This window comes from Bufo bufo, chromosome 6 (assembly GCF_905171765.1).
Source record: "Bufo bufo chromosome 6, aBufBuf1.1, whole genome shotgun sequence".
Lineage (NCBI taxonomy): Eukaryota > Metazoa > Chordata > Amphibia > Anura > Bufonidae > Bufo > Bufo bufo.
The window spans coordinates 9,196,902-9,224,517 of NC_053394.1; the positions used below are offsets into that span (position 1 = coordinate 9,196,902).

Here is a 27,616-nt window from a genome sequence, read left to right on the forward strand (position 1 = left end):
AGTGTTCCCTTTATTTTTTTGAGCAGTGTATAATACAGGTAACTCAGGATCAGTACACAATAAGCAATGTCATGTAGTTATCTTTTTTTTTTAATGTAGACTGTAGAATGGTGAGCGCTGACGGTTATGAGCGCTGTGCATTGTAGTAGGTTATTTCCCAGTCACATTACATAGATTAACCACAATATGTGTCCTGTCTGTATACTGTACCTTGACAATTCCAGATTCCATTCCTAATGCCGACCTGTTACATTGTTACGAACATCACAGCACTCCTAAGAGCTTCTAGTTCTTCTGGTCTTTTAATAATATATTTTATTGCATTACACTTTATACATAATTTATATTAAAAGAACAAAATATCCACATATCTAGAAACTACAACACAGGAAACAGAAGACTGAGGCATGTTACCGGATTTCGGGCCTGTCCTGGCCACAATAAATTACAGGGAGCAATGCAGAGTGTTAATGAGGTCAGGTAATGAACGGCTTGGGGTAACAAGGGGGGGTGGGGTGGTGTATTAAAGGCATTATCCAACTTTAATCTTTTTTTAACTGATCCCTTTAGAGTGTTTGGTCCCGTGGTGGGGATCACCCTTACCTAGTCCTGGTGAGTTCTGGCTCCATTACAGCCTCCGCAGGACCTGGGATCCTACTGACGGGGCCGCAAATACCCACTGCAGCCTATCACTGGGTCACGTGCCGGTACTGGGTCACCACTGCAGCCAGTGATTGGTGGCAGCGGTCACGTGCGGCCCTGTCAACACGTTGTTGATTCCCAGAGACCCGACCTGCAGAGGTGACCGTGGAATCGGAACCCAGAGGGAAGGAAGGGGGGTCTGGCTACTATGAAGAGGTCTCTTAAAAAAAGTTTAAAGTTGGATAACCCCTTTAATGATGCAGCATGGTGTCACAGACATAAAGAGAAGAATCAAAAATGAAGATACAATTCCAGTAGTGGACGACGCACATACACATCACCAGATGTCTTATCCTGTGTGCTCATGACTGACATCTCTAGTGGAGTGGCTGCTTCAGACATGACAATTCCCCGGCCTGACTTCAGTAATAGGGCTCCCGTGTCACCGTGAAGACCACAGTGTCCCACCCCTACAGATCAGCCTCTGTTTGTAGAGCCATACACAATAAAGATACCACATGGACCAGCCAAGGTCATATCGTTTCATGCTTAGGAACAGCTGACAACTTATGATCTCACATGTCTCTGCCAGAAAATGATGCTCCATCTCGTGCCCAAATCTCGCCAATATTTGGGATCTTACAGCTTCTTCCATACACATTTGATGTATCTTGGTTGAACAAGCCAGTTTTGGTGGGACTGAACAAGCTTCTAATGAGTATGTTAGGTCCTCCTGACTCTCCCTGATGGCAGAGGTTGGGGGAAAGAAGGGTCGGGAAAGTTGGGTTTCAACTGCCCAATTCTTTAATTCTTGGGAAGATAAGCACCAGAGATGTGGGGGATCGGGAGAGATCGCGGTCAGCTCAAAAGCTATCTCCTGTGTATGGCCCGGCTTTATCAAAGAGCAGACGTTTCTTGTGCTACAAGTGGCTGTAGATTGGAGGAACCATCAAATGAATGCCCAATAGGATGCATCATGGATAAGGACAATCGCGACACCTCAGTTAGCACAGGTCATGGTCTGAATAGAGAAGTGTAGAGAAGTGTCCCCTGATGACACGAGGCATGGAGACCACCACAATGTTGCTTGCACGACTGCTACAGGATTTTGGGATCTATACTGTGATACTTGGACTTTGGTTAGCTTCTATTGGGGAGAAGGGTGAGGGTGAGATCACAGGGTGAGAATTTGATCATTTTCTAAGATAAATCAAACATCGGTCATGGACAGGAAGAGAAAAACACACAACTGAAAGGACAACACCAATCATCCACGAGGCCTAAATCTGCAGTCATCCTCACATCAGTTCACTACTGGTCCTGGTGGAAGCTCCAAGCCTGGAGTAGGGGCAGGCACGAAAAGCAGACAGGATCAGTATTAATCTCCCATCATGTATCACCTCCAACTACCATTGCCCAAATCTTTCCCAGCCTGGGCGGAGCCTAAATGTCTTATGATTGTGCACCTGACAAGGAGATATCCTAAGGAGGTGGGGCCTGACACCTACTTGTAGTCATGGGACAGTCTTTGTCATAGATCTAACGGGCATGAGTTGTTGCAATGTCGAAACTATACTGTTACACTGACTAAAAGGGGGGATGAATGTTCATTAGTGACTGGGGATCTCCTTTAATTAACCCTTTACAATACCGTATCAATAATCTGATCATCATATTTCATTCCATTAACCCCACCATGGCTGAAGGGAATCATTATAAATTAGGCTTAAATGATAAAATTGTCAACCTTTGGCCAAGATCTCAACCACGAGACCAAGAAGAAATAACGGAAGTCCACCAGACAAGAAGAAAATCACCAGAAATATACAATTCGACACCTAAAAAGTTGACTTCTTCTGGTTATCGTATCTTCATCTTGCAAAGGAAGGTCTGAAGGATCATGAGAGGGTTCCCGAGAGGTGATGGACGGTCCTTGGTGGAAAAAGAAGACAGTTTTGGAAGTTGACCTGCAGTTTTTAGGGATATTGTTCCATAGAGTGCGATACACAGGAACATTCGATCAGAATGACTCCGCCGCCCGCTGCACAGTGGGAAGAGGACAGGATCAGTGTCCACGAAAAGAGAAGTAAATGGCCAGAATGATGGTGAAGACGATGATGATCCCCAGGACGACCAGTAAGACCCGATTCTGGATGACCCTGCGGAAAGAAAAAAAAATACAAAAAGACAAAGCTGGTTAGTTCTAAGCTCAAACATTTATAAAAAATAAAATAAAAAACAAACAGCGGCTGCTCCTGGGATAAAAAGCGACACGTTGACAATCTTCTCTCCTTCTACGAGACGTCTCGACTCAAATGTCCCTTTCTCCACAATGCCCAATTAATTTACCGATGTTAAGGATTCCTGTTGTGTGTTTCTGGTGGAGAACGGGCGCCGCGCACCGAGGCACAAGCAATAACTGACATGAAAAATATATATTAAAGGCATTTGAAGCAAATCACAAGGGTGAGACCTGACGGCGCATTGACTTCCGTGTGACAGACAGTGGGAAGTATGTTCACTACATGTAAACTACCGGCGCCATGTATCGGCTGATCAGAGGAGGACGCAGACGCCAGTGGGGAGCGCCGGCAGATAAAACGCGACCTTCAGATGAAATCTTATCGGTCAGTCTGTAACGGCTCATAGAGAAGAGTCTCCGTCGTAAAAGACGACAACGCAAAATCAAATAATTGGCGCCTGGAGTAGAGGTTACATTTTACACAGGCCCCAGAAATCACGTCCTGAACACCAGAAGCCCCCCACACAGGACAACCGGCTGCCGACGTCAACAACTAGACCACCGCAGCTTTCAACTGCTGATGATTTATAAGATCTCTGCTGGCAATCACTGAATGGTAACATTCTTGCATGTCTTGACCTAGATAGGTCATCAATATCAGATTGGTGGGGGTCCGACATCCGGCCAATCAGCTATTTGACGAGGAGGCGGTGCTCCATGCGAGTGCCCCCCCTGTTCATTACTCTGCACTTCGTCTGTGTAATGAACAGCTGATCGGTGGGGGACCCGGGTGTCAGACCACCGCCAACCAGATACCGACACCCTATTCTGAGGATAGCTTATCAATTTAAATGTCAGGACAAGACAACACCAAGTGACAGGATCCAGTGGTGTTACATAGGACTGCAGGTGACATCTGCTACATTATCTGTACTCAGAGAGTTATCACTGTGTTATCTGTGGTGTTACATAGGACTGCAGGTGACATCCACTACATTATCTGTACTAAGAGTTATCATTGTGTTATCTGTGGTGTTACATAGGACTGCAGGTAACATCCACTACATTATCTGTACTCAGAGAGTTATCACTGTGTTATCTGTGGTGTTACATAGGACTGCAGGTGACATCCACTACATTATCTGTACTAAGAGTTATCATTGTGTTATCTGTGGTGTTACATAGGACTGCAGGTAACATCCACTACATTATCTGTACTAAGAGTTATCACTGTGTTATCTGTGGTGTTACATAGGACTGCAGGGGACATCTACTACTTTATTTGTAGCTTTTGGGCCTATTGTGCGCAGTATAATTTTGGGGTGCTGCCCCCCACACACATTCCCTTGCTGACAGGTCCTACGCCATCACATTTGTGGCCTGTGCTGGGGGAGGAGATCTCGCTCTCGCCTCATTTATCACTTAGATGCGTCTTCGTTCCCTCAGCACGTATAGCAGCCGTGCGCCTTCTGCAGCCAGGACAGCTGATAGATTGGCGCAGCATCGGGCTATTTAACATACATGGGGACCATGCACTGAGGATCAATGACACGTGAGGGTCCATCACATACCCTGTGCAGTGACTAATGAGGCGGAGTTCTCTAAAATCAGCTTTACTGACACCCGGCACGCAGTGAAGTGTGCGACATTAGGAGCAATGTAAAGAGAAAGACCTGGAAATGGTAAAGGACACCGGGCCGACACCTCTTACCTGCACGGATACATTAGATGTGCCTTCCTTTCTTCTATTTACTGACAGCAAACAGCGATTTTGAAATCGGTGTCTGTTATATGACAATATTTATGCCGTTTCCTAGTTGCTTCATTTTCTGAGAAAGTTGCCTGACAACCAAACAGCCAGTATGGTCAATGCCAAAGCTCCCCCAGGAGTTGTCACTCAGTTTTCCTAAAGTCCTGACCGACTAATTTACTCAGTTATGTTCTGACACGTCCCCAGTGTCTGTACAGATGCAGACTGCCGTTCAGCCACCAGGAAAGCTGGGTGACTATCACTGCTGGTTTACCAGGGACGTTACACCCCCACCACGGACGTTAAGCCCCCACCACGGACGTTACACCCACACCACGGACGCTACACTCACACCATGGACGTTACACTCCCACCACGGATGTTACACCCACACCACGGACGCTACACTCCCACCATGGACGTTACGCCCCCACCACGGACGTTACACCCACACCACGGACGCTACACTCCCACCATGGACGTTACACTCCCACCACGGATGTTACATCCCCACCACGGATGTTAAGCCCCCACCACGGACGTTAAGCCCCCACCACGGACGCTACACTCCCACCATGGACGTTACACTCCCACCACGGATGTTACACCCACACCACGGACGCTACACTCCCACCATGGACGTTACACTCCCACCACGGATGTTACACCCACACCACGGACGCTACACTCCCACCATGGACGTTACACTCCCACCACGGATGTTACACCCACACCACGGATGTTACCCCCCCCACCACTGCCATGGATGTTACAACCCCACCTCCACTGACATTACACCCCCACCTCCACTGACATTACACCCCCACCTCCACTGACATTACACCCCCACCTCCCCAGACATTACACCCCCACCTCCCCAGACGTTACACCCCCACCTCCACAGATGTTACACCCCCACCTCCACTGACATTACACCCCCACCTCCCCAGACGTTACACCCCCACCTCCACAGATGTTACACCACCAGCTTGACAACAGTCCTTGACAAAATAGAATATACCACCCCCCGACAGAAATGTCGGCTGCTGTAAAACTTGTCCTGCACTTCAGTCTCGGGCAGATATGTAATGATTGCAGGTGCGGTCTGATTAGACACTTGGTCTTGCCACAAGAGGGTATAAAAGTGATTCCCCCACTACACCATAAAAAAAGCTCCCAGAGGCTACTTTTGGGTAGTGCGCCTCTGATAGAAGCAGGATGGTCGTGTTGATTAACTGCCCTCCATCCAGACCGTTCTGACATCGTTGTTAGGAGATGTTGGGAGCAGTGATCACGTGAGGGCTCTGGACGGCCCAGACAGATCACCAGTAGAGAAGATTGTTTGATCCCCGATGAGCACAAGCAGCTCCACAGTTCCACTGTCCTCCATCCAGATGCAGGCGACTCCTGTCTCTGCCCGGACCATTTCCAGGGGCTTAGCAGAAGGACATTTGGTGTCCCGGTGCCCATTCCTGCCACTGACAGCAGCCACTGTCACTTTTGTTTGCAGTGAAGTTGTGAATGAGAAACCTGCACTGCCCCTGACACTAGTGATGAATCCAGGATCTGTTTGGGATCTGGTGACGGTCATGTTGGAGTATGGAGGCCTGGTGGTGAGCTCTGCAGTCCTGCCTGTGGAGGACACACTGCCCCAACTGCTGGTGATGATCGGGGGAGCCATCACATATACAGTCGGTCACCCCTAGTAGTGATACGAGGGACACTAACAGCGGACATCCTGCCGCCTCATGTGTTCCTCTCATGGCAGGATAATGCTCACCCTACAGCAAGGGTTTCCCAGGAATGTCTCCTCCAGATTACAGCACTTCCTTGGCCGCCCGGTCACCAGATTTATCTCCAGTCCAGCATTTATGGGACCAGTGGGGACACTTTTTAAATTATTTGTCAGTGTATTTAGGCATGTTATGGCGGTATTAGTTAGACATTGTAACATTTTTTCGGCATTATTTGGGCACAGTATAGCTGTATTATTTATTCAGTGGACGGCAGTTTTATTTAGGCATTGTATAATGGTATTATTTAGGCCCTGTATGGAGGCATTATTTATGGTATTTAAGGTATTATTTAAGTACTGTATGGAAGTATTTTCTAAAAGGGTTGTGTACCGCACAGATATTGATGACCTATTCTCAGGAAAGGTCATCAATATCAGATCGGCGAGAGTGCACCCCCACCGATGAGCTGTTTAAAGGGGTGGCAGTTGTGCAAGCGCTACTTCCTCTTACAAAATTGCCTGCGCATCGTCTCCTTTGCAGCGGCGGTGCAGTGTAATTACAGTTCACTTGAATGGGACAAGCAGTTGTAATTACCGCCTCTACACAGGAGACGGTGCGAAGGTAATTCTGAGGAGGAAACGGCTGATCGGCAGGAGCTGGAACCCCACTGATCTGATATTGGTGACCCATCCTGAGGACAGGTCATCAACATTAGCCCACTACACAACCCCTTTAGGCATTTTATTGAGGTATTATTTGGGCACTGCATGGCAGTTTTAGTTAGGCTTTGGATAAAGCTATTACTGTATAAAATTATTATTCATACATTTTTAGAAGTACTATTTCGGCACTGTATAGCAGCTTTATTTAGGGATTACTTTGGCACTGTATGGCAGAATTATTTAGTAATTTTATAGAGGTATCATTTAATATATAGAGGTATTATTTTGACATTAGTTTTATTTATGTGGAAAATCTTCAGCAGGGTTATGTGGGCAATATGTGATAGTATTACCGTACTTGGCAGTATTGTGTGGGAAATATATGGCGGTGTTATAGGCGTATTACATGGTAGCATTATTTGGATACTGTATGATGGTATTATTGGGACACTAAATGGCGGTACTAGGTAGGGCTGTTTCGGGTATTGAACTTTCAATACCCAATCAATACTTTTAGCCCTGTATCGGTACAATACTGGGATTTGTCTTTTCGCTCTCCCCCCTGTGCTGCCGCTGCCTCCAATGAGAGCGCAGAGGGGCGGAGGAGGGGCTGTGGCTACTGTGCCACAAATGTTTTTAATACTGGGGACGGAGGGGGGGAAGGGCGCACTGTGCCACCAATGATAACTAATATTAAACGTTAATTATCATTGGTGGCACAGTGCGCCCTTCCCCCCCATCCCCAGTATTAAAAACATTGGTGGCGCAGTGTCCCCTCCACAGTATTGAAATCATTGGTGGCAGTGGCCACAGAGTCCCCTCACCTCCTCTCATTGGTGGTGCAGTGTCCCCTCCACAGTATTGAAATCATTGGTGGCAGTGGCCACAGAGTCCCCTCACCTCCTCTCATTGGTGGTGCAGTGGCAGCTTCTGATTGGAGCCCCAGCAGTGTAATCCTGGGGCTCCGATCGGTTACCATGGCAGCCAGGACGCTACTGAAGCCCTGGCTGCCATGGTAATCTCCCTGCTGCTGTGTGCACTATGCACAGAGCAGCAGGGAGAGTGTGAGGTCCTATACACCCTGTAGAGATCTATTAGAGTGAATAGGACAAGGGATTAAAAGATCCCAGGTTCTAGCCCCTAAGGGGGAAATAGTTATTAAATAAAAAGTAAAAAAAAAAAAAAAGTTTAATAAAAACACCAAAATATTAAGTATAAATCACCCCCTAAAATACATGAACAATAAATAAATAAAATATTACATATCGCCACGTCCAAAAAGTCCAAACTATTAAAATATAAAAAAATATCTCCTATGCGGTGAACACCGTAAAAGAAACAAAAGAAAAGAAAAACTGCGCGATTTGCCATTTTTTTTTAGTCACCTTGTCTCCCCAAAAAATTAGGATAGGACTGTTCGATTATGGGCCGGACGTTCCATAAAATGTGAAATACACGCGGCTTTTTTTGGCGTTTTACTTTTTTCGTGTGGTATCGAATGGTATCGAGTATCGCAATACTTTTTTATGGTATCGAAACCGAATCAAAATTTGGTATGGAAACAACCCTACTACTGGGTTATATACATAGCAATGTGGCTGCAATGGCGGTCACGCCGGTTATCACTCTGCAGGCGCCTCACTGAGTGTGAATAGGTCTCTGAGCTTTTAGGATTTGCCAGTTCCGTGCAGTTTTTCTATGTTCGCAATCAACGTTACATTTCACAAAAACTCAGGAAAATCAAAGCTCGGCAGTGAAATATTCATAAGAGGCCGAATCCCCAATTTCTGTCGCTTCCAATCCGGGCTCCTCCGGCTCCGGCACAGCAGGTCTGACTTTTAGGATGAGGGCCTCAAGGCATTATAAGCGTACACTTATAAGACAGAAAAACGTTGCTCCTTTTCTTAAGTTGCTGTTTCGCCTTCGCTCTCGCCGATCTGGCACGATCATCTGGCTGTTTCCTGGTGATGGGAGCTCTGATCGCTCCGCACCCTGAGAACAGGTGCAGCTGAGGCGCCGGGGCCACAGCCGAGCAAATCCGATTCAAAGTTGCGTTTGTAGGAATTTGTAAATGAGTTTTCCCGGCTGTGGCTGATGAAGGTGGAAGAATAATCTTCTAAACCGGGATTAGGGAGAAAGTGCTTGTCTGGAGGAGTCCGTCCCCCATTACCCTGCAGCGTTCTGCGGAGCGTTCCTCCTCACAAGGAGCAGGCCGGTTAGGAAAGGGTGGATAAGGTACTTAAAGGAAAGCTCCACTTATCTTAAGGAGATTTCGTTTTCAAGCAGTGCTCCATGGGAAAACAAGTATGCAAATTAGCTCATGTCAGCCAAACCAGAAACCCCTGTGTAGACAGTTTCGGGGTTCTTGCAACTCGTCAGTGCTGTGCCGGGTCCTGGATGACATGTAGCAGCTTACTACATGCAGCAACTGAGTGTGAAGGACGCTTACTTTTAAAGGGGACCTCTCACCTCCTCTGTCTGTTTTAGTAAATCATTGACAAGAAATTACATGGGGAATGCAAGTAGCTTCTAAAACAGCTATGCCAGGAGAGGCGAGAGGTCCTCCTTGAAAGTTAAGACTAGTCCTGGGGTCTCCATGGCTACAGTATGTCTGCGTCAAAGAAAGCCGAGTGACAACAGTCCATATCAGCACCCACAGGGGGCAGTCACCCATCTTTCCCCAATCCTGCACTGTTCTCCCCAGCTCCTGCGCCTTACAAGGCTCCACTACACTCTCATGAGCTGAAACATCGTCACAGTGTAACGTCCACCACCCGGGGTCACCTCTATGTAGGACACGATAGCCCTGATTGCACATTATTTTCTAAGTGCGGAGCTGCTTACAGGTCTTACCGGTGATTTATCTCTTTAGGGTGTAACTCGCGCGCCATGTTGACTTGTGCCAAATTGCATCTAAGCTTAAAAACTTTGCAAATCATTTTGATTGAAGTTCGTTTCCCGTTTTGTGTATACATCTCCCAGGAAGACCTTTGTGTCCCCATGGTTACAAACTACAAAGTAGTCTGCTTCTATGGGGACCAATCTGCAGAAATACTACAATTCTGCAACAGCTCGTCAGTGCAGCGGAGACCTCCCCTCCGGCGCAGCGCCCAACACACCGCAACTGAACGGGCAAATCCTGGACTAGACCAGAGGGACGGAAACATGGCGGTCACACAGCGGCGCCGGCTCCAGCTGGGCACCAGCACGCATCTGCAAGATGCAACAGTTTACAATGTAGCGAACAGGACAACTGAAAAATAAGAAGCTTTTATCTACACTGATACATTGTAACAATCCTGCAGGAGCAAGACTTAGGGTTTTCAGATTGTAAGTGTAAACAGGAACGTTCCCAATCACCGACAGCAAGCAAAAATCTTGAAAACAACGAGGAAAGTTTCTGAACTTTTCCTTCCACACGGAAACAGAGAAGCTCTTGATACTTTATATTTTGCATCTGCTGAAATGACAATTAATATACTATGATTTTTATCGACTCCTTCGGCCTCCTCCCCCATCCTCACAGCTGCAGGGACGTTACAAGGACTCGAGGTTGGGGCCCCGGCGCTCGCCACTCTCCTTTGGACAGAGCAGATTGTGCATTGTGGCTGCAGACGGCCCATTAAATAAACATTATTTTGGTGATTTCTCCCTTTCTAGTGCGGAGACGCGCTCTGGGGCAGAACAATGGTGGGCATTGATTGTACCCATCTGTACGGGAGCCAACAGCCCTGTCACTGGCAGACACCGCCTGTGGGTGTTCACATGAGAGCGACAGAACTGGACGGACACGCCAGGATAGGACACCTCGGAGGACGCTCCACTCGCACCCGTCAGGGCCGGATCGGCGCTGCACAGACGCTTTCTGCATGCAGAGCGTGTTGACAGGGTAAATAATTTAAGAAAGAATATACATTTGAAAGAAGACGCCCATCGGAACAGCCAGGACTGCAGCGCCTCGGGGCAAAGACTTGTTCATTTGCATGCTGAATGTTATTAACGTTGTATCCTGCGGCTTTAAAGAACGTACGTTTCAATTAAAGGGATGGTGGGGAAGAACGGCGGAGTGCGTGCCGCTTTGTCTCCGGCCTTAACCCTTGCATGGTTTCGTGACCCCTTACTTTCTTCTTTCACCTCCAGTGGTAGATAGGGAGCCTAAAAAAAAAACACTGCAGGGAAAGAGAGCAGGGATGAGCGGCTGCCGCTGCATTATAACCCCCATCATGCTCAGAATAGGACTAGATGTCATGAGAACTCCGGGAGGGCGAGAGCACACTACTGTGCGATGGTACCATGATACGGAGGAGGAGGAGAGGGGTTCAAAGGAGAATTCCCCACAGAGTATGAATATTTCAGTGAACCTCCACATGTAGAGGCTCGGCCCATGCAGCGCACAGGAAGCTACAAGATCTGCAGCAGAACGTGCGACGCATGGCGCTGGGGAGAGGAGGACGTTGGTGTGGGATAGAGATCTAATTCACACAGCACTTCACCTTTAAATAATAACAAACACAAACTTTTTACATGAAAAAAAAAATTTTTAAAAAAAATTAAATGTTTCTAGAAAAGCAGGGCGACTGATAACCAAATGGCTGCAGTGACAGCTACGATATGGCAGCTCTGTACTCGAAAAGAGTAAGGTGTCTGACTGTAACATTAAGGCCACGACCATCTGGACATAGCTCACAGCAGGTAGCAATAGACTGCATTTACTTGTCTTAGTGCACAGTCCAACGCTGCAACAGTCTGCATATGACCACCTGTGGCAGCCAAAGACCGTACAATATTGGGGTAAAACTGTGCAGCCGCTGGATGCCACAAATGGGCATTACCTTTACAGTCATCCTCTCCCCTAAAATGGCTGATAACAGGGGGCAATAGACTGTATTCTCCTGTCCTACAGTCATCCTCTCCCCTGAAATGGCTGATAACAGGGAGCAATAGACTGTATTCTCCTATCCTACAGTCATCCTCTCCCCTGAAATGGCTGATAACAGGGAGCAATAGACTGTATTCTCCTGTCCTACAGTCATCCTCTCCCCTGAAATGGCTGATAACAGGGAGCAATAGACTGTATTCTCCTGTCCTACAGTCATCCTCTCCCCTGAAATGGCTGATAACAGGGAGCAATAGACTGTATTCTCCTGTCCTACAGTCATCCTCTCTCCTGAAATGGCTGATAACAGGGGGCAATAGACTGTATTCTCCTGTCCTACAGTCATCCTCTCCTCTGAAATGGCTGATAACAGGGAGCAATAGACTGTATTCTCCTGTCCTACAGTCATCCTCTCCCCTGAAATGGCTGATAACAGGGGCAATAGACTGTATTCTCCTGTCCTACAGTCATCCTCTCCCCTGAAATGTCTGATAACAGGAGGCAATAGACTGTATTCTCCTGTCCTACAGTCATCCTCTCCTCTGAAATGGCTGATAACAGGGAGCAATAGACTGTATTCTCCTGTCCTACAGTCATCCTCTCCCCTGAAATGGCTGATAACAGGGAGCAATAGACTGTATTCTCCTGTCCTACAGTCATCCTCTCCCCTGAAATGGCTGATAACAGGGGGCAATAGACTGTATTCTCCTGTCCTACAGTCATCCTCTCCCCTAAAATGGCTGATAACAGGGAGCAATAGACTGTATTCTCCTGTCCTACAGTCATCCTCTCCTCTGAAATGGCTGATAACAGGGGGCAATAGACTGTATTCTCCTGTCCTACAGTCATCCTCTCCCCTGAAATGGCTGATAACAGGGAGCAATAGATTGTATTCTCCTGTCCTACAGTCATCCTCTCCCCCTGAAATGGCTGATAACAGGGGGCAATAGATTGTATTCTCCTGTCCTACAGTCATCCTCTCCCCTGAAATGGCTGATAACAGGGGGCAATAGACTGTATTGTCCTGTCCTACAGTCATCCTCTCCCCTAAAATGGCTGATAACAGGGAGCAATAGACTGTATTCTCCTGTCCTACAGTCATCCTCTCCTCTGAAATGGCTGATAACAGGGGGCAATAGACTGTATTCTCCTGTCCTACAGTCATCCTCTCCCCTGAAATGGCTGATAACAGGGAGCAATAGATTGTATTCTCCTGTCCTACAGTCATCCTCTCCACTGAAATGGCTGATAACAGGGGGCAATAGACTGTATTCTCCTGTCCTACAGTCATCCTCTCCCCTGAAATGGCTGATAACAGGGAGCAATAGACTGTATTCTCCTGTCCTACAGTCATCCTCTCCCCTGAAATGGCTGATAACAGGGGGCAATAGACTGTATTCTCCTGTCCTTCAGTCATCCTCTCCCCTGAAATGGCTGATAACAGGGGGCAATAGACTGTATTCTCCTGTCCTACAGTCATCCTCTCCCCTGGCCTGAAATGGCTGATAACAGGGGGACATAGACTGTATTCTCCTGTCCTACAGTCATCCTCTCCCCTGAAATGGGTGATAACAGGGAGCAATAGACTGTATTCTCCTGTCCTACAGTCATCCTCTCCCCTGAAATGGCTGATAACAGGGGGCAATAGACTGTATTCTCCTGTCCTACAGTCATCCTCTCCCCTGAAATGGCTGATAACAGGGAGCAATAGATTGTATTCTCCTGTCCTACAGTCATCCTCTCCCCTGAAATGGCTGATAACAGGGGCAATAGATTGTATTTTCCTGTCCTACAGTCATCCTCTCCTCTGAAATGGCTGATAACAGGGAGCAATAGACTGTATTCTCCTGTCCTACAGTCATCCTCTCCCCTGAAATGGCTGATAACAGGGGCAATAGATTGTATTCTCCTGTCCTACAGTCATCCTCTCCCCTGAAATGGCTGATAACAGGGGGCAATAGACTGTATTCTCCTGTCCTACAGTCATCTTCCCCCCTGAAATGGCTGATAATGGGGGCAATAGACTGTATTCTCCTGTCCTACAGTAATCCTCTCCCCTGAAATGGCTGATAATGGGGTCAATAGACTGTATTCTCCTGTCCTACAGTCATCTTCTCCCCTGAAATGGGTGATAACAGGGAGCAATAGATTGTATTCTCCTGTCCTACAGTCATCCTCTCCCTGAAATGGGTGATAACAGGGGGCAATAGACTGTATTCTCCTGTCCTACAGTCATCCTCTCCCCTAAAATGGCTGATAACAGGGGGCAATAGATTGTATTCTCCTGTCCTACATTCATCCTCTCCCTGGCCTGAAATGGCTGATAACAGGGGGACATAGACTGTATTCTCCTGTCCTACAGTCATCCTCTCCCCTGAAATGGGTGATAACAGGGAGCAATAGACTGTGTTCTCCTGTCCTACAGTCATCCTCTCCACTGAAATGGCTGATAACAGGGAGCAATAGACTGTGTTCTCCTGTCCTACAGTCATCCTCTCCCCTGAAATGGCTGATAACAGGGGCAATAGACTGTATTCTCCTGTCCTACAGTCATCCTCTCCCCTGAAATGGCTGATAACAGGGGGCAATAGATTGTATTCTACTGTCCTACAGTCATCCTCTCCCCTGAAATGGCTGATAACAGGGAGCAATAGACTGTATTCTCCTGTCCTACAGTCATCCTCCCCCTGAAATGGCTGATAACAGGGAGCAATAGACTGTATTCTCCTGTCCTACAGTCATCCTCTCCCCTGAAATGGCTGATAACAGGGGGCAATAGATTGTATTCTCCTGTCCTACAGTCATCCTCACCCCTGAAATGGCTGATAACAGGGGGCAATAGACTGTATTCTCCTGTCCTACAGTCATCCTCACCCCTGAAATGGCTGATAACAGGGGCAATAGACTGTATTCTCCTGTACTACAGTTATCCTCTCCCCTGAAATGGCTGATAACAGGGAGCAATAGACTGTATTCTCCTGTCCTACAGTCATCCTCTCCTCTGAAATGGCTGATAACAGGGGGCAATAGACTGTATTCTCCTGTCCTACAGTCATCCTCTCCCCTGAAATGGCTGATAACAGGGGGCAATAGACTGTATTCTCCTGTCCTACAGTCATCCTCTCCCCTGAAATGGCTGATAACAGGGGGCAATAGACTGTATTCTCCTGTCCTACAGTCATCCTCTCCCCTGAAATGGCTGATACCAGGGGGCAATAGATTGTATTCTCCTGTCCTACAGTCATCCTCTCCCCTGAAATGTCTGATAACAGGGGGCAATAGACTGTATTCTCCTGTCCTACAGTCATCCTCTCCCCTGAAATGGCTGATAACAGGGGGCAATAGACTGTATTATCCTGTCCTACAGTCATCCTCTCCCCTGAAATGGCTGATAACAGGGGGCAATAGACTGTATTCTCCTGTCCTACAGTCATCCTCTCCCCTGAAATAGCTGATAACAGGGGGCAGTAGACTGTATTCTCCTGTCCTACAGTCATCCTCTCCCCTGAAATGGCTGATAACAGGGGGCAGTAGAGTGCATGCTCAGCAATCTACCTTTAATAACGAAATAAATACCTTTTGGATTTAAAGGGATAGTCTCCGATGGTCCCTTTCTTCGTTTAGGATCCTAAACTTCTAATGTGTTATGTGCAGCTGCATGCAGTCTGTTGTTCCCATTTATCAGCCATTTCAGACATCAGCTCTTTTGCTACATGGAATCTCCCAGAGGGAATTCTGTATTTATACCGCCATTCTGTGCTATAACCCTCAGTCACAAGATGTGGGTGCTGCTCCTGCGGGCGCTCAGACATGTAGAACCTAATTTGTCCCGTCCCTGCTGCTCACTACAGATCTATCCAGGGAGGTAAGTGATGGACGAGGGTGTCAGGACAGAGCATCCGAGGGGTCAAGTGCATCAGTGAGGGGGACGCCTGTAATACATCAGGAGCCAGGAATCACAGAGCCGGCACTTTAATATCTTCCTAAGTCTGATGGATCATCATTGGAGGAGGGGTAGAAAAGTCTGTCAAGAAAGTCGGAGCTAAAGAAAACTCTAGACAGAAGAATCCTCGCCCCAGACGTCTGTCACCCGCAGTGTGGAGGCCTCTGCCCCTGTACCCCCGTCACAGTACGGTTTCTACACTGTAACAATCTGTGGCTGACACCATTTTACCCAAGACAGTATCAGGCTTCCCCTACACAAACTTCAGACGTCAGGCGCACACAGTCTTGTGACAATTAAGCCCTGCCCACATTAGAGATAAGTTATGGAATGTCAGAAATGATGCATCATGGGAGAGAATGCAAATTTTTTAAAAAAATTATGTTTCCATTTGTATTCATTCAAGGCATCAAAAAATTTGAAAAAAAAAATGAAGCAACTAGTATTGATTCAATATACCCTACTGTTAGGTGTGTGCAGCTGCTATACGTCTCCATGGTAACAGACTACAAGCAAACCCTGTGTAGTCTGATGATGCAGTCATACTTACTGGAGGTCATTTTAGTTGGAAAAATTGTCGTCTCTTTTTAATTGGCTGTGCAACAATATTTAGTTACACGTCTGGTTTCACGCCGTGTTCGTCAGTTGGGTGGGTGAGAGGCGAAGCCGGGGTAAATTTACTAACATTTATGGTTACAGGCATAAATGTTGGGGAAAACCTACACCAACCAGGCACAGGGACTGCCACAGATACACCTAATTTATGACTAGGTGCACGCCCTGTCATAAATTAGACAAAACATTCAGCAGCGCAGAGGGGGAAACGAAAACCTGCGTAAAAAGCAGCTCTTAGCAAAATGTGTCCCACTGAATGTATGTTACCAAGAAGTGCTGGAAACACGGAAGGAAGTAACTGCAGAATCTGACTACACAAACTTTGTTAGTAGTCTGTTACCCGGAAGACAAAAATGACTGCATGAAAGCTGTAGATAGAGTAATTGTAATCAAGGAGATTAGCAAAATAGTTTTTAGCTAAATTGGTTGCAAAGGTGGAGATAGGTCAACACAGCTCGGACTCCACAGCAGCTCGGACTCCACAGCAGCTCGGACTCCACAGCAGCTCGGACTCCACAGCAGCTCGGACTCCACAGCAGCTCGGACTCCACAGCAGCTCGGACTCCACAGCAGCTCGGACTCCACAGCAGCTAGGACTCCACAGCAGCTAGGACTCCACAGCAGCTAGGACTCCACAGCAGCTAGGACTCCACAACTGTAATGCAACTGGTGATCGACCAGCCCACACGAGGCTATAATAGTCACAGAAGATGCAAAGAAAAGTCGTCTATGTGACTGTATCACGGTGCAGCTGTCAAGCCTCCTCAGACTACATTCACACACTGCAGAAGTGTTGGAACACTACAACAATCAAAAAATTTAGTGCACGCAGTCACATCACAGCGCTGCGTTAAATTACTGCAGATGCAGAAGCGCTGTGCGTGGGAATACAGCCTACAGAGTTCTGGGGAGCAGCACTGCGCAGATGGGTCGTTACTTGTTTCTACACAGCCACCTTCCTCCAGTCTGATCGTACTGCTTGTCCTAATGCATCAGACATCAACGGAAGAGACAGACGGGGAGATTTGAACGCCCCTGACTCCATAACCACAGCTTCCTACAAATAAGAAAATTTTAAGAATTTGCAGCCTGTGAATTAAAGATGCCAAAAGTGTTTAAAAGTCACTGTGCGCCACATTCATTAGCGAGCGACAGAGTGACATCTACATGGGTTCACACCAGCATCCTGCCCATCTACCTGACTTGATTGACCAGAGATGAATAATCATTCCTCACTGTTACATTGTGATGCCGCAGTAACTACTATCCCTGCAATTAGCAGCCGAAACACTGCACAGCCACAATATGTAAGAAACCCTGGCTATCCCTGGCACCCAGCAACAGGGCAGGGACTGATAGAGAACACCTCACCAGGACGGGATCATCATCAGTTATAACGAACAACATGACACAACAGTCTTCTAAGTGACACTGTTAAAATCACCTCTAAACACTATTTCACACTTAAATATCCTGAGTTACACCCTGTATTATACTCCAGAGCTGCGCTCACTGTTCTGCTGGTGCAGTCACTGTGTACATACATTACTTATCCTGTACTGATCCTGAGTTACATCCTGTATTATACTCCAGAGCTGCACTCACTATTCTGCTGGTGCAGTCACTGTATACATACATTACTTATCCTGTGCTGATCCTGAGTTACATCATGTATTATACTCCAGAGCTGCACTCACTATTCTGCTGGTGCAGTCACTGTGTACATACATTACTTATCCTGTGCTGATCCTGAGTTACATCATGTATTATACTCCAGAGCTGCACTCACGATTCTGCTGGTGGAGTCACTGTGCTCATACATTACTTATCCTGTACTGATCCTGAATTACATCCTGTATTATACTCCAGAGCTGCACTCACTATTCTGCTGGTGCAGTCACTGTGTGCATACATTACATATCCTGTACTGATCCTGAATTACATCCTGTATTATACTCCAGAGCTGCACTCACTATTCTGCTGGTGCAGTCACTGTGTACATACATTACTTATCCTGTGCTGATCCTGAGTTACATCCTGTATTATACTCCAGAGCTGCACTCACTATTCTGCTGGGGCAGTCACTGTGTACATACATTACTGATCCTATACTGATCCTGAGTTACATCCTGTATTATACTCCAGAGCTGCACTCACTATTCTGCTGGTGCAGTCACTGTGTACATACATTACTTATCCTGTACTGATCCTGAGTTACATCCTGTATTATACTCCAGAGCTGCACTCACTATTCTGCTGGGGCAGTCACTGTGTACATACATTACTTATCCTGTACTGATCCTGAGTTACATCCTGTATTATACTCCAGAGCTGTACTCACTATTTGGATTGCTTGGTGTAAAGACATCAACTGTCTTTTGCATAGACAGCAGCAGTGGAGAGGAAGAGAGAAGGAAGATGGCACGTGCACACTGCTTGCGCCGTCTCCTTATACAGCTGATTGGCCGGGTGCTGGACTCCAGCCGATCTGATATTGATGACCTATCCTGAGTATAGGTCACAATAGTAAAAACTTGGACAACCCCTTTAAGAGATTTACTAATAAATATGAACAGTTTGGGTTCAAAAAAATAAATCTAAAAGGGGTTGGCCGTGTTCGGGGCTGATCTCTCCTTCCGGCCAGAGAAGCATACTTACCTTTCTCCCCTGCTAGGTTCCAGCTCTTTGGTCTTCTGCTGCCACTGATGCACTCTGGTCCTGCATGTAGAGATACGGTTTGATGGGGGTCACATGTGCCACTGTGGCCAATGACCGGCCTCAATGCTGACTCGGGGACACATCACCCCTGCAGTGGCGCACAAGACCCGTCCATATGGAAGTTTATAGGACAGGTCCCAGAAGACTCCTGAAAGGAGCTAAGGACCCCCGGAGCTGTAACGGAGCGGCAGGGAGCAGGGCGGCCATCATCAGCACCAAGGCAGAACTTGCTTTCATCACTGAACACTATTGTCTGACGCTGATGGCCTCACAGGAGGCTGGAGAGCACCTACTCCCATCATGCACATGACCGGCAAAAGGTGTCATGGTGGGGGCGCCATTAGATCCCATGGCCGTTCCCGTCTGATATTCGTGGAGGGAACATTGACCAGGCTTCAGTATGTCCAGGACATCGTGCATCCAGTCCTAATGATGCCGTGTTCCAACAAGATAAAAGTGGTAAGTAGGATCCATCCGCTGTGCACACACGGCCACTTACAATATGCTGGTTGCTATAGGTAATATCCACACCCCAATCGGACAGTATGCAGACTTCTCACCCACGGGGCAACAATCAACGGGGGAACGGAAATAAACAAAATGCACAAAAATTTGAAAGAATTGTTAGATTTTTTTCTTCTGGAAATTGTTCTCATTTTTAGGCTTCTTTTACATGTCAGCGAGTCATATTCAGTGGTGCTTGAAAGTTTGTGAACCCTCCAGATTTCTCTATATTTTTGCATAAATTTACCCTAAAACTACATCAGATTTTCACACAAGTCCTAAAAGCAGATAAAGAACCAAATCAAAGAAATGAGACACAAATATTAGATTTGGTCATTTATTTATAGAGGAACATTTTCCAATATCATCTAAAAAAAGTATGTGAACCCCTGCTTTCAGGATCTGCTGTGACCCCCTTGTTTCCAGTAGTTGTTGGTTAGTCCTGCACATCGGCTTGGAGGAATTTCAGCCCATGCCTCCGTACAGAACACCTACAGCTCTGCTATGTTGCTGGTTTCCTCCATGAACTGCTCTCTTCAGATCCTCCCACAACATTTCTATTGGATTAAGGTCAGGACTGTGACTCGGCCCTTCCAGAACTTCATCTTATTCTTTAACCATTTTTTGGTAGAAGGACTTGTGTGCTCGGGGTTGTTGTCTTTCTGCATGAACCACGTTTTCCTGAGATTCAGCTCCCGGACAGATGACATTTTCATTTAGAATTTGCTGGTATAATTCAGAATTCATTTTTCCATCAATATTGGCAAGCTGTCCTGGCCAAAATGCAGCAGAGCAGACCCAAACCATGATACTACCACCACCAGGTCTCACAGATGGGATGAGGTGTTGATGATGCTGGATGCAGGGTTTTTCTTTCTCCAAACATAATGCTTCTTATTTTAACCAAAATGTTCTATTCTGGTCTCATCCACCCACAGAACATTGTTCCAATAGCCTTCTGCCTTGTCCAGGTGATTTTTACAAACCGCAGACGAGCATCAATGTTCTTTTTGGAGAGCAGCAGCTTTCTCCTTGCGATCCTGCCATGCACACCATTGTAGTTTAGTGCCCTCCTGATGGTTCACTCATTAACATAAGCTAATATGAGAAAGGCCTTTAGTTGATTAGAGATTACCTTGGGTTTATATGTGACCTCATGGACTATTCTGGTCCTTGCTTTGGCGTGATCTTTGTTGGTCGAGGGGAGGGGAGGGTAGATGGCTTTGTAATGTTTTCCAGCCTGATGAGCATCACCAATCCTTTTCTGAGATCCTTTGTTCCTACCATGATACATATCCACAAACTTGTGCTGTGATAGATCCCTGTTCTTTACATATAACACGTCTCCCCCCTCACACCTGATTGTCACCCCATTGATTGAAAACACCCGACTCTTCATTTCATCTCCAGAATATCTGCTGATCCTAAAGGTTCACATACTTTTCCGCTCACAGACATGTGATAATGGAGCATTTTCCACAATAAATAAACTATCAAGTCTAATATTTTGACTCATTTGTTTGATCTGGTTTTTTATCTACATTTAGGACTTCTGTGAAAATCTGATATTTTATCACCAAATTTTCCTGAAATATAGAAAATTTAGAAGAGTTCACAAACTTCGAAAGACAAACTGTTTGTGTGCTGTTCGTGGTCTCCGCAGACCGCTCATGTATACATTGACTTTAACGAACACAGATGCATGTCCTACTTTACCCGTGATTATGGATCCCCAGCGCACACATTACAGTCTATGGGTCAGTGAAACCCAATGACACAACACGGATCATATCTGTGTTTGGTATGTGGGTTTCACGGATCGTTGCAAGAAGATGCTCTGGAAGGCAATTTTTAGCCTAGAAGTGTCCATGAAACACGGAAGGAACATAGACTTAAAATCGTGGATTACGTACAGTGTTGCAGATGTCACGGACAAAGACTAACTGTAGACATTAAAGGGATATTCCAGTCAGTAAAAGTATCTATCTACAGGACAAAAAAACTAAGAATGGGGTCCCATGCAACGTATGAATGGACCGTCAGTTTGACCATACGCACTGCTGCTCACTGCAGGAACGGAGCGGTGTTGGGGCATGCTCAACTATCACTCCATTTAAACAGGGAACACAGGATCCAGAATTCTCATAAGGTCCCACCATGACACCCAATTATCTAACAGCCTTTCCCTATCCAGCGGCGACCCATTTAATGTTCAGATGAGCCAAACCTGCCCGATAACTGATGACCTCAGACTGAACGTCTTTGATTGGCTCTGCCGCAGGGGAAAAAATTAAGCAAAAATCTGTGCGGAAACTATCCACTGCTTTAACCAGGACATAGCGCCAACGTGAGCCGTCACGCCGCCGCCTAGTGAGCGCTGAGCCGCACAAGGCAAACAATCTGAGCGGTGAAGGCCATTTGCGACAAGCCACTAAAGAAGCAGGCTCTGAGACAGATAAAAATAATGAGAGTCTTTCTGTCAAGAAGGATTTAGGAAATATCACTAGCATTATTAAAATTTAATTTTTTCACCGCGCATTTCGACTCCCCTTTTCCCAGTGATAATGAGGGAGCGTGAACACCTTCACATTACCCGCTCCTTGTTTCATACAATAAATTCAACCTTCCAGTCTGGAGACATTTCAGCAGAGAGCTTTGACTGCTAAGGGCTAATTTTCCCTTTTTCTTTTCATTCTTAGGATTTTTTTTTCTGCTGTTGTTACTTTGTTTTTTTTCCTACATTTTATAGAAAAAAAGTTAAAAAAAAAAAAAAAAAATAGAACAGTTTGTTGCTCGATTTTCTTTTCACCAGGCCAAAGGAGCAAATAAAATCAATCATAGCCCAAACGGACCGGAGAAGTCGGGGGAATATCCGAGCGAGGAAGGTGAGCGGTGAAAGAACCAAAGTTTTGATGCCTTCAAAAACTGTTTATGTGATTAAAAAGCAGCAAATTAGTTGACAAGTCTGTGTTATAATAGCCGCGTATTGTATTGAGGGATCTGACGCGCTTCTCCTCCGCTGCTGAGTTAACATGGCGGCGAGCGGTGGAGGCCTGATGTAGGCTGGAGTGGCCTTAGGCCAAGCAGATGCTTCCGAGAGGCCCAAGCCTTATAACTGTCCACTTACGTCCTATTCTTCACTGTGGACGAGCAGCAGAATGGCCCAAGGTCATCACTTAACAAAGCATACTGGGACCAGGTGTATTTTTTTCTTTATTTCGAGAGAGAAACCTTGGGCTAAGACCGACAGATCTGGCATGTCATACAGATCCAAAAACAAGGAGCTGTTCATTAATGTTTTAGCAATCTTGAAATCTCAGCTTTAGTCCACACTTTCCGTGGCCTCCGAGGTCCATGTAAGCAGACGGAGAGGCTGGCTATCAATAGCAACGAGAAAAATTTGCACATAGCTCTGAGCCATCGGAACCATGAAGAACAACGAGGTCCATGGACTGTATTGGAAGAGTCATCAGGATCCACAATGTCCACTACTATGATTCCAGAACTTTGAAGGACGCCAGGGTGAGGGTACAAATAGATTGGACGGGTCACGGGTGTGATGTCCAATTTCATAGATTCTTACTGATGAGTGGTGATAGAGGTGACCAAGAGATTCCTTATTGGACATCCCAATATTTTTTTCTGATGAACACTATCAAATATCCACAAATGTGAAGACATCAGGACTATCTGTCCCCTAAGTGGTCATCATCAACCGCCTCTTAAAGGGGTTATCCCATTAAAAGTATTTATCATCTCCACAGGATAGGTGCAAAATACTGGAGTGGTGGGAGTCCAATTTCTGGGACCCCCACCGATCCTAGGAAGAGAGGCTCCCCGAGTTCAACATGTTGGTCCACCACATCACTGTCTCCTATGTAACTCCTGCAGACCAACATATGCTCTACAGCTTAACTCAGAGGGGACTCAGGAACCCTCTATTCTTGGGATCACTGGGGTCCCAGCAATTGGACCCTCAGCAATCTAAAATTTTAGTGAGATAACCCTTTCAAGCATGACCCCACCACCAGAATGGTGCCCCAAGTCCATTGATCCAATGGCACTCCCGTGGTGAGGAGGAGCTTATGGAGTAGCGGTGGAGATGGCCTTCTGTACACCTCTAGGGGAGATCAAAAACAGACGCCAACTAAAGAAGATGACCTGGGATCTGCCCAAACTAGTGATCTATGGTGGCCCCAGCTTTCCAGGACTTATCACCTTTATGTGGGAAACCACTTTTGGTTAATGGGGAGTCCCACATAGGAACCCTACTATATTAAATAAACATTCAAGTAGGAGATCATCTCCAGGCTTGTACATGAACAATGGGGAGGTGAGGGTCTGTCTAAATAGAAAACTCCTTTAGACACCAGAACATTGGACTGGAAATTCCAAAACCAAATGGGATGAGTCTAAGTAAAGAATATGGAGCGACCATCAGCAAGAAGACAAACCTAGAGAGTTCAACACAAGAAAGTTCATAGCGGTTCTGAGCGCAAGCATCTCCCGATCCAGGACTGTGGCATAAGAGGGCGTGTCAATCACACTGTAGACCCGCCCCCACTGAGCTGCTCAGCAATGTACATAATGGGAACAATAAAGCTGCATTGAGCCAGAATATAGGAAAAACGCTCTCTCTCTCTCTATATATATATATACACACTCATTTCGTGGCAAACCCTTTAACACGCGCTCCAGCTGACGCCTCGGACTCTTCTATGGGAGATAACAATCAGCTGTGATCACCCCGGAGAAGACAATGTCTCAGATTCAAACATTTGTTATGCTCACAGACAAAAGTGATGCGGAAAGAGCAAACCCTAATAACTGTGCCAATGTTCTGCTCCAATATGTCAAATGTGGCCTAATGGGCGCTAATTATCACCCCGCATCGCGGCCTCGGAGAGGATGGAGCCCTGCGAGGAGGGGGATTGCTGCCTGCCTCATCTGTCCACACTATCTCATACATCTTGTCAGCCGTCACACCACCACAATCCGAGCACATTATGAATGAGGAAATCACTCACAGCAGCAAAACCCGCTGAAAACCGTGCGGCTGATGGTAACTGGGCGCAAATAACCGGCAAAAAGCTGAAGATCAATAATGGAGGACATACCAGGGGGATAGATACACGTCCTGTTAGCAAATGGAGGCCCAGCTATCGATAGACAACCACGGATAAGGATAATGACACTTGGGGTTTATGGCGGCCATATTAGCCCGAGTTCTTATCAGCGTTCAGCCTTTCCGTTTTTCTGCTCCATTATAGGATTTGCTACATAACTGAGCCGAACGAAGCCTACGGACCCCATAGACTATAATGGGGTTGGTTAGGTTTCCTGCACAAAGGACTTTTGTCTCCGCTTCGAAAATCTTCGTCTGAGCGGAAATCTAACAGACCCCATTATAGTCTATGGGGCCCCGTAGGCTTCGTTCGGTTCAGTTATGTAGCGAATCCGTCCTTTCCGTTTTCCTGCTCCTATAAACGGAGCAAAACAACGGAAAGGCTGAACGTTGATGTGAACTCAGCTTTAGTTGTCACCAAGCTTTCCCAGAAACAGATTAGATATGGTAAAGGGGCTTTGCCTTTGCTTCTGCAGTATAAGTTGTCAGAGGGCGCCCCGCTTGCGCTGCAGCTCCAGACTCTGCGCTCCTTGCCCCTGGAGGTTCTCAGCACCTTCTGCGCCCACATCCTCCGGTTACCTGATGAGTGGAGAGGAGCTTTTGTTACGTGATTCCCCTCTCAGACGCGGCGCCCTCCACCCTCCGACCTCCTTGACGTCCCTTTTGTTCGGGCTCTTTGTAAAGTAGCAGAGGTTGCTCTCGTCTTATTCCAGAGGAACACAATGGCCCCCACTTATTCGGCTCCTTCCCCGGGCCCCAGGACTGCGCTCGGCATTGTGGAGGATCTGGTTTCACCAGTTCAAGAAAAAATGAAAAATAACCTGGGAAGTAACCGGCGGCGGCGCCCCCACCGTTTACAGTGCCACCCGTTACAATGCACCGGACCGAACAACCAGGTTCTGCCGCCATTTCTCCGAAGTCTTATTTCTTTCCTTATATCTCTTCTATAACCGTCAAATAGATCTGATAATTTGGCGCCAGACGAAAGGAATCGTACTGAACTTTTTCTTTCAATATCTCTACTTTTTGACAGTGAACAGAAACATCCTTTTTACATCCAGAGGTTTTCAGTCTATGGATCTAAAGAAAAACAAAACAAAAAAACATGTTTCTATTCACTTACAGCAAGCAGCGACCACGAATATGGTGAAAACTAAATCCATTAGGAAGTTGCAGAAGCCTCCGTTACACACAGACGACACTTGTAATGAATCGGCTTTTGGCGACATTCTCTCTCACGCCGTAGACGGCGCGGTTGCGGCGCCTGGTCGCGTACTCCGTCCTCTCAGTCACTAATGACTTTGTGCGGACATTTCCATCTGTTGATCATGAGCGGCTGGCTTGGAGCGAGACCCTTGGCTATGGCACTGGATGTCTTCTCCGAGCTCCCGTCCGTCAGGGCCCTTCATTATTAGTGGCCTCATTAGTACAGCGCGGGGCCGTGCGGACGGCTGCGGTGCTACGGGGGTTAATCGTGAACACAGCCATCGTTCTCCTTTCAAGGTTGTGTTTCATGGAGACGACTTGATTTCTGTCCCCCTGGTGCAAAGAGTCACTCTGCTTAGCATGCAAACAGTGGCGCCTTTGAAAGCTGAACCCAGGGGTTCAATTTTCAAAACGGCTTCGCCCATTCCCTGCCTATGGCGATGCGCGTTTGAAAAGCGGGTCCACTGAGCATTCCCTTAATTTGCTCCCTCTCCCTCACATAGCTCCATTTTAATTAGATACAAAGGTGTCCTTCCTGAAACCAGCGCTCGCTCCATGGATGTTCAGACGCTCGCTCCTCGTCACGTGCCGGACTCCGCAAGCTGAGCGCTGACGTAGTAATAACCCAATGGATGGGGGGGGGGGGGGGGAATGGGTCCTGGGGAAGGAGGGAGGAAGGGGCGCCAGGAGGAGACCACACAGCCCAACGACTTGTACAGTTCCTGTGTTTAGCTCAAATGCCTGTGCCGATATATTGTAACAAACCCTCAGCGGCATGATCAGGACCAGATATGAAAGGGGTTTTTGCCACTTCAGCAAATAGCATTTATTATGTTACGACCACCCTGCAATCCAGCAGCGGTGGTCGTGCTTGTACACTATAGAAAAAAGCTCCCACGGTCCAGGCCACCGGAGAGGCTGGCATTTTTTCTTATAGTGTGCAAGCACGACCACCGCTGCTGGATTGCAGGGTGCTCTGTAACCATGGAAACGGGCCGTGTATAATTTGATGGAAAAAATGAACCAAACCAGTAAAGGAGGCAAGATGGAGAATCACAATACATTAGTAAGTGCCTTGTATTAACTGTATCTACCACTCGGTAAAGTGAGAGGACCCCTTTAAGACCACCCCCGGTCAACTATCAGTGACTGAGAGCTATGTAAATATGTATACACACTTAGGCCTCATGCACACCAACGTATTTTCGGTTTGCATTTTTTACGGATCAAATGCGGACGCATTCATTTCTATGGGTCCGCAAAAAAATATGGACAGCACACGAATGTTATATGTCCGCACCCATTTATCATGTAGATGCAGTTAATACAAGGCACTTACTAATGTATTGTGATTCTCCATATTGCCTCCATCACATGATACACACTGCTCATATCCAGAGTTACAACCACCCTGCAACTCGCACTATAAGAAAAACTGCCAGCCTCTCCGGTGGCTGGGACGGCGGGAGCTCACCTAGGCTGGTACTATAGTGTACAAGCACGACCACTGCTGCTGGATTGCAGGGTGGTCGTAACCATGGAAACTTTCTCTGCATAATAAATGCTATTTGCTGAAGTGGCAAAACCCCTTTATGCC

At 46.8% G+C, this 27,616-nt stretch overlaps 1 protein-coding gene across 1 annotated transcript in view; it reads right to left on the reverse strand.

Moving 5' to 3' along the window:
* Positions 1-287: 287 nt before the first annotated feature.
* Positions 288-27,616, reverse strand: part of VTI1A (vesicle transport through interaction with t-SNAREs 1A) — a 337,493-nt gene continuing 310,164 nt past the window's right edge. The window contains 1 exon segment of the mRNA XM_040434906.1: positions 288-2,801. Coding sequence (XP_040290840.1) covers positions 2,708-2,801 — 94 coding nt within the window. The 3' untranslated portion in view covers positions 288-2,707.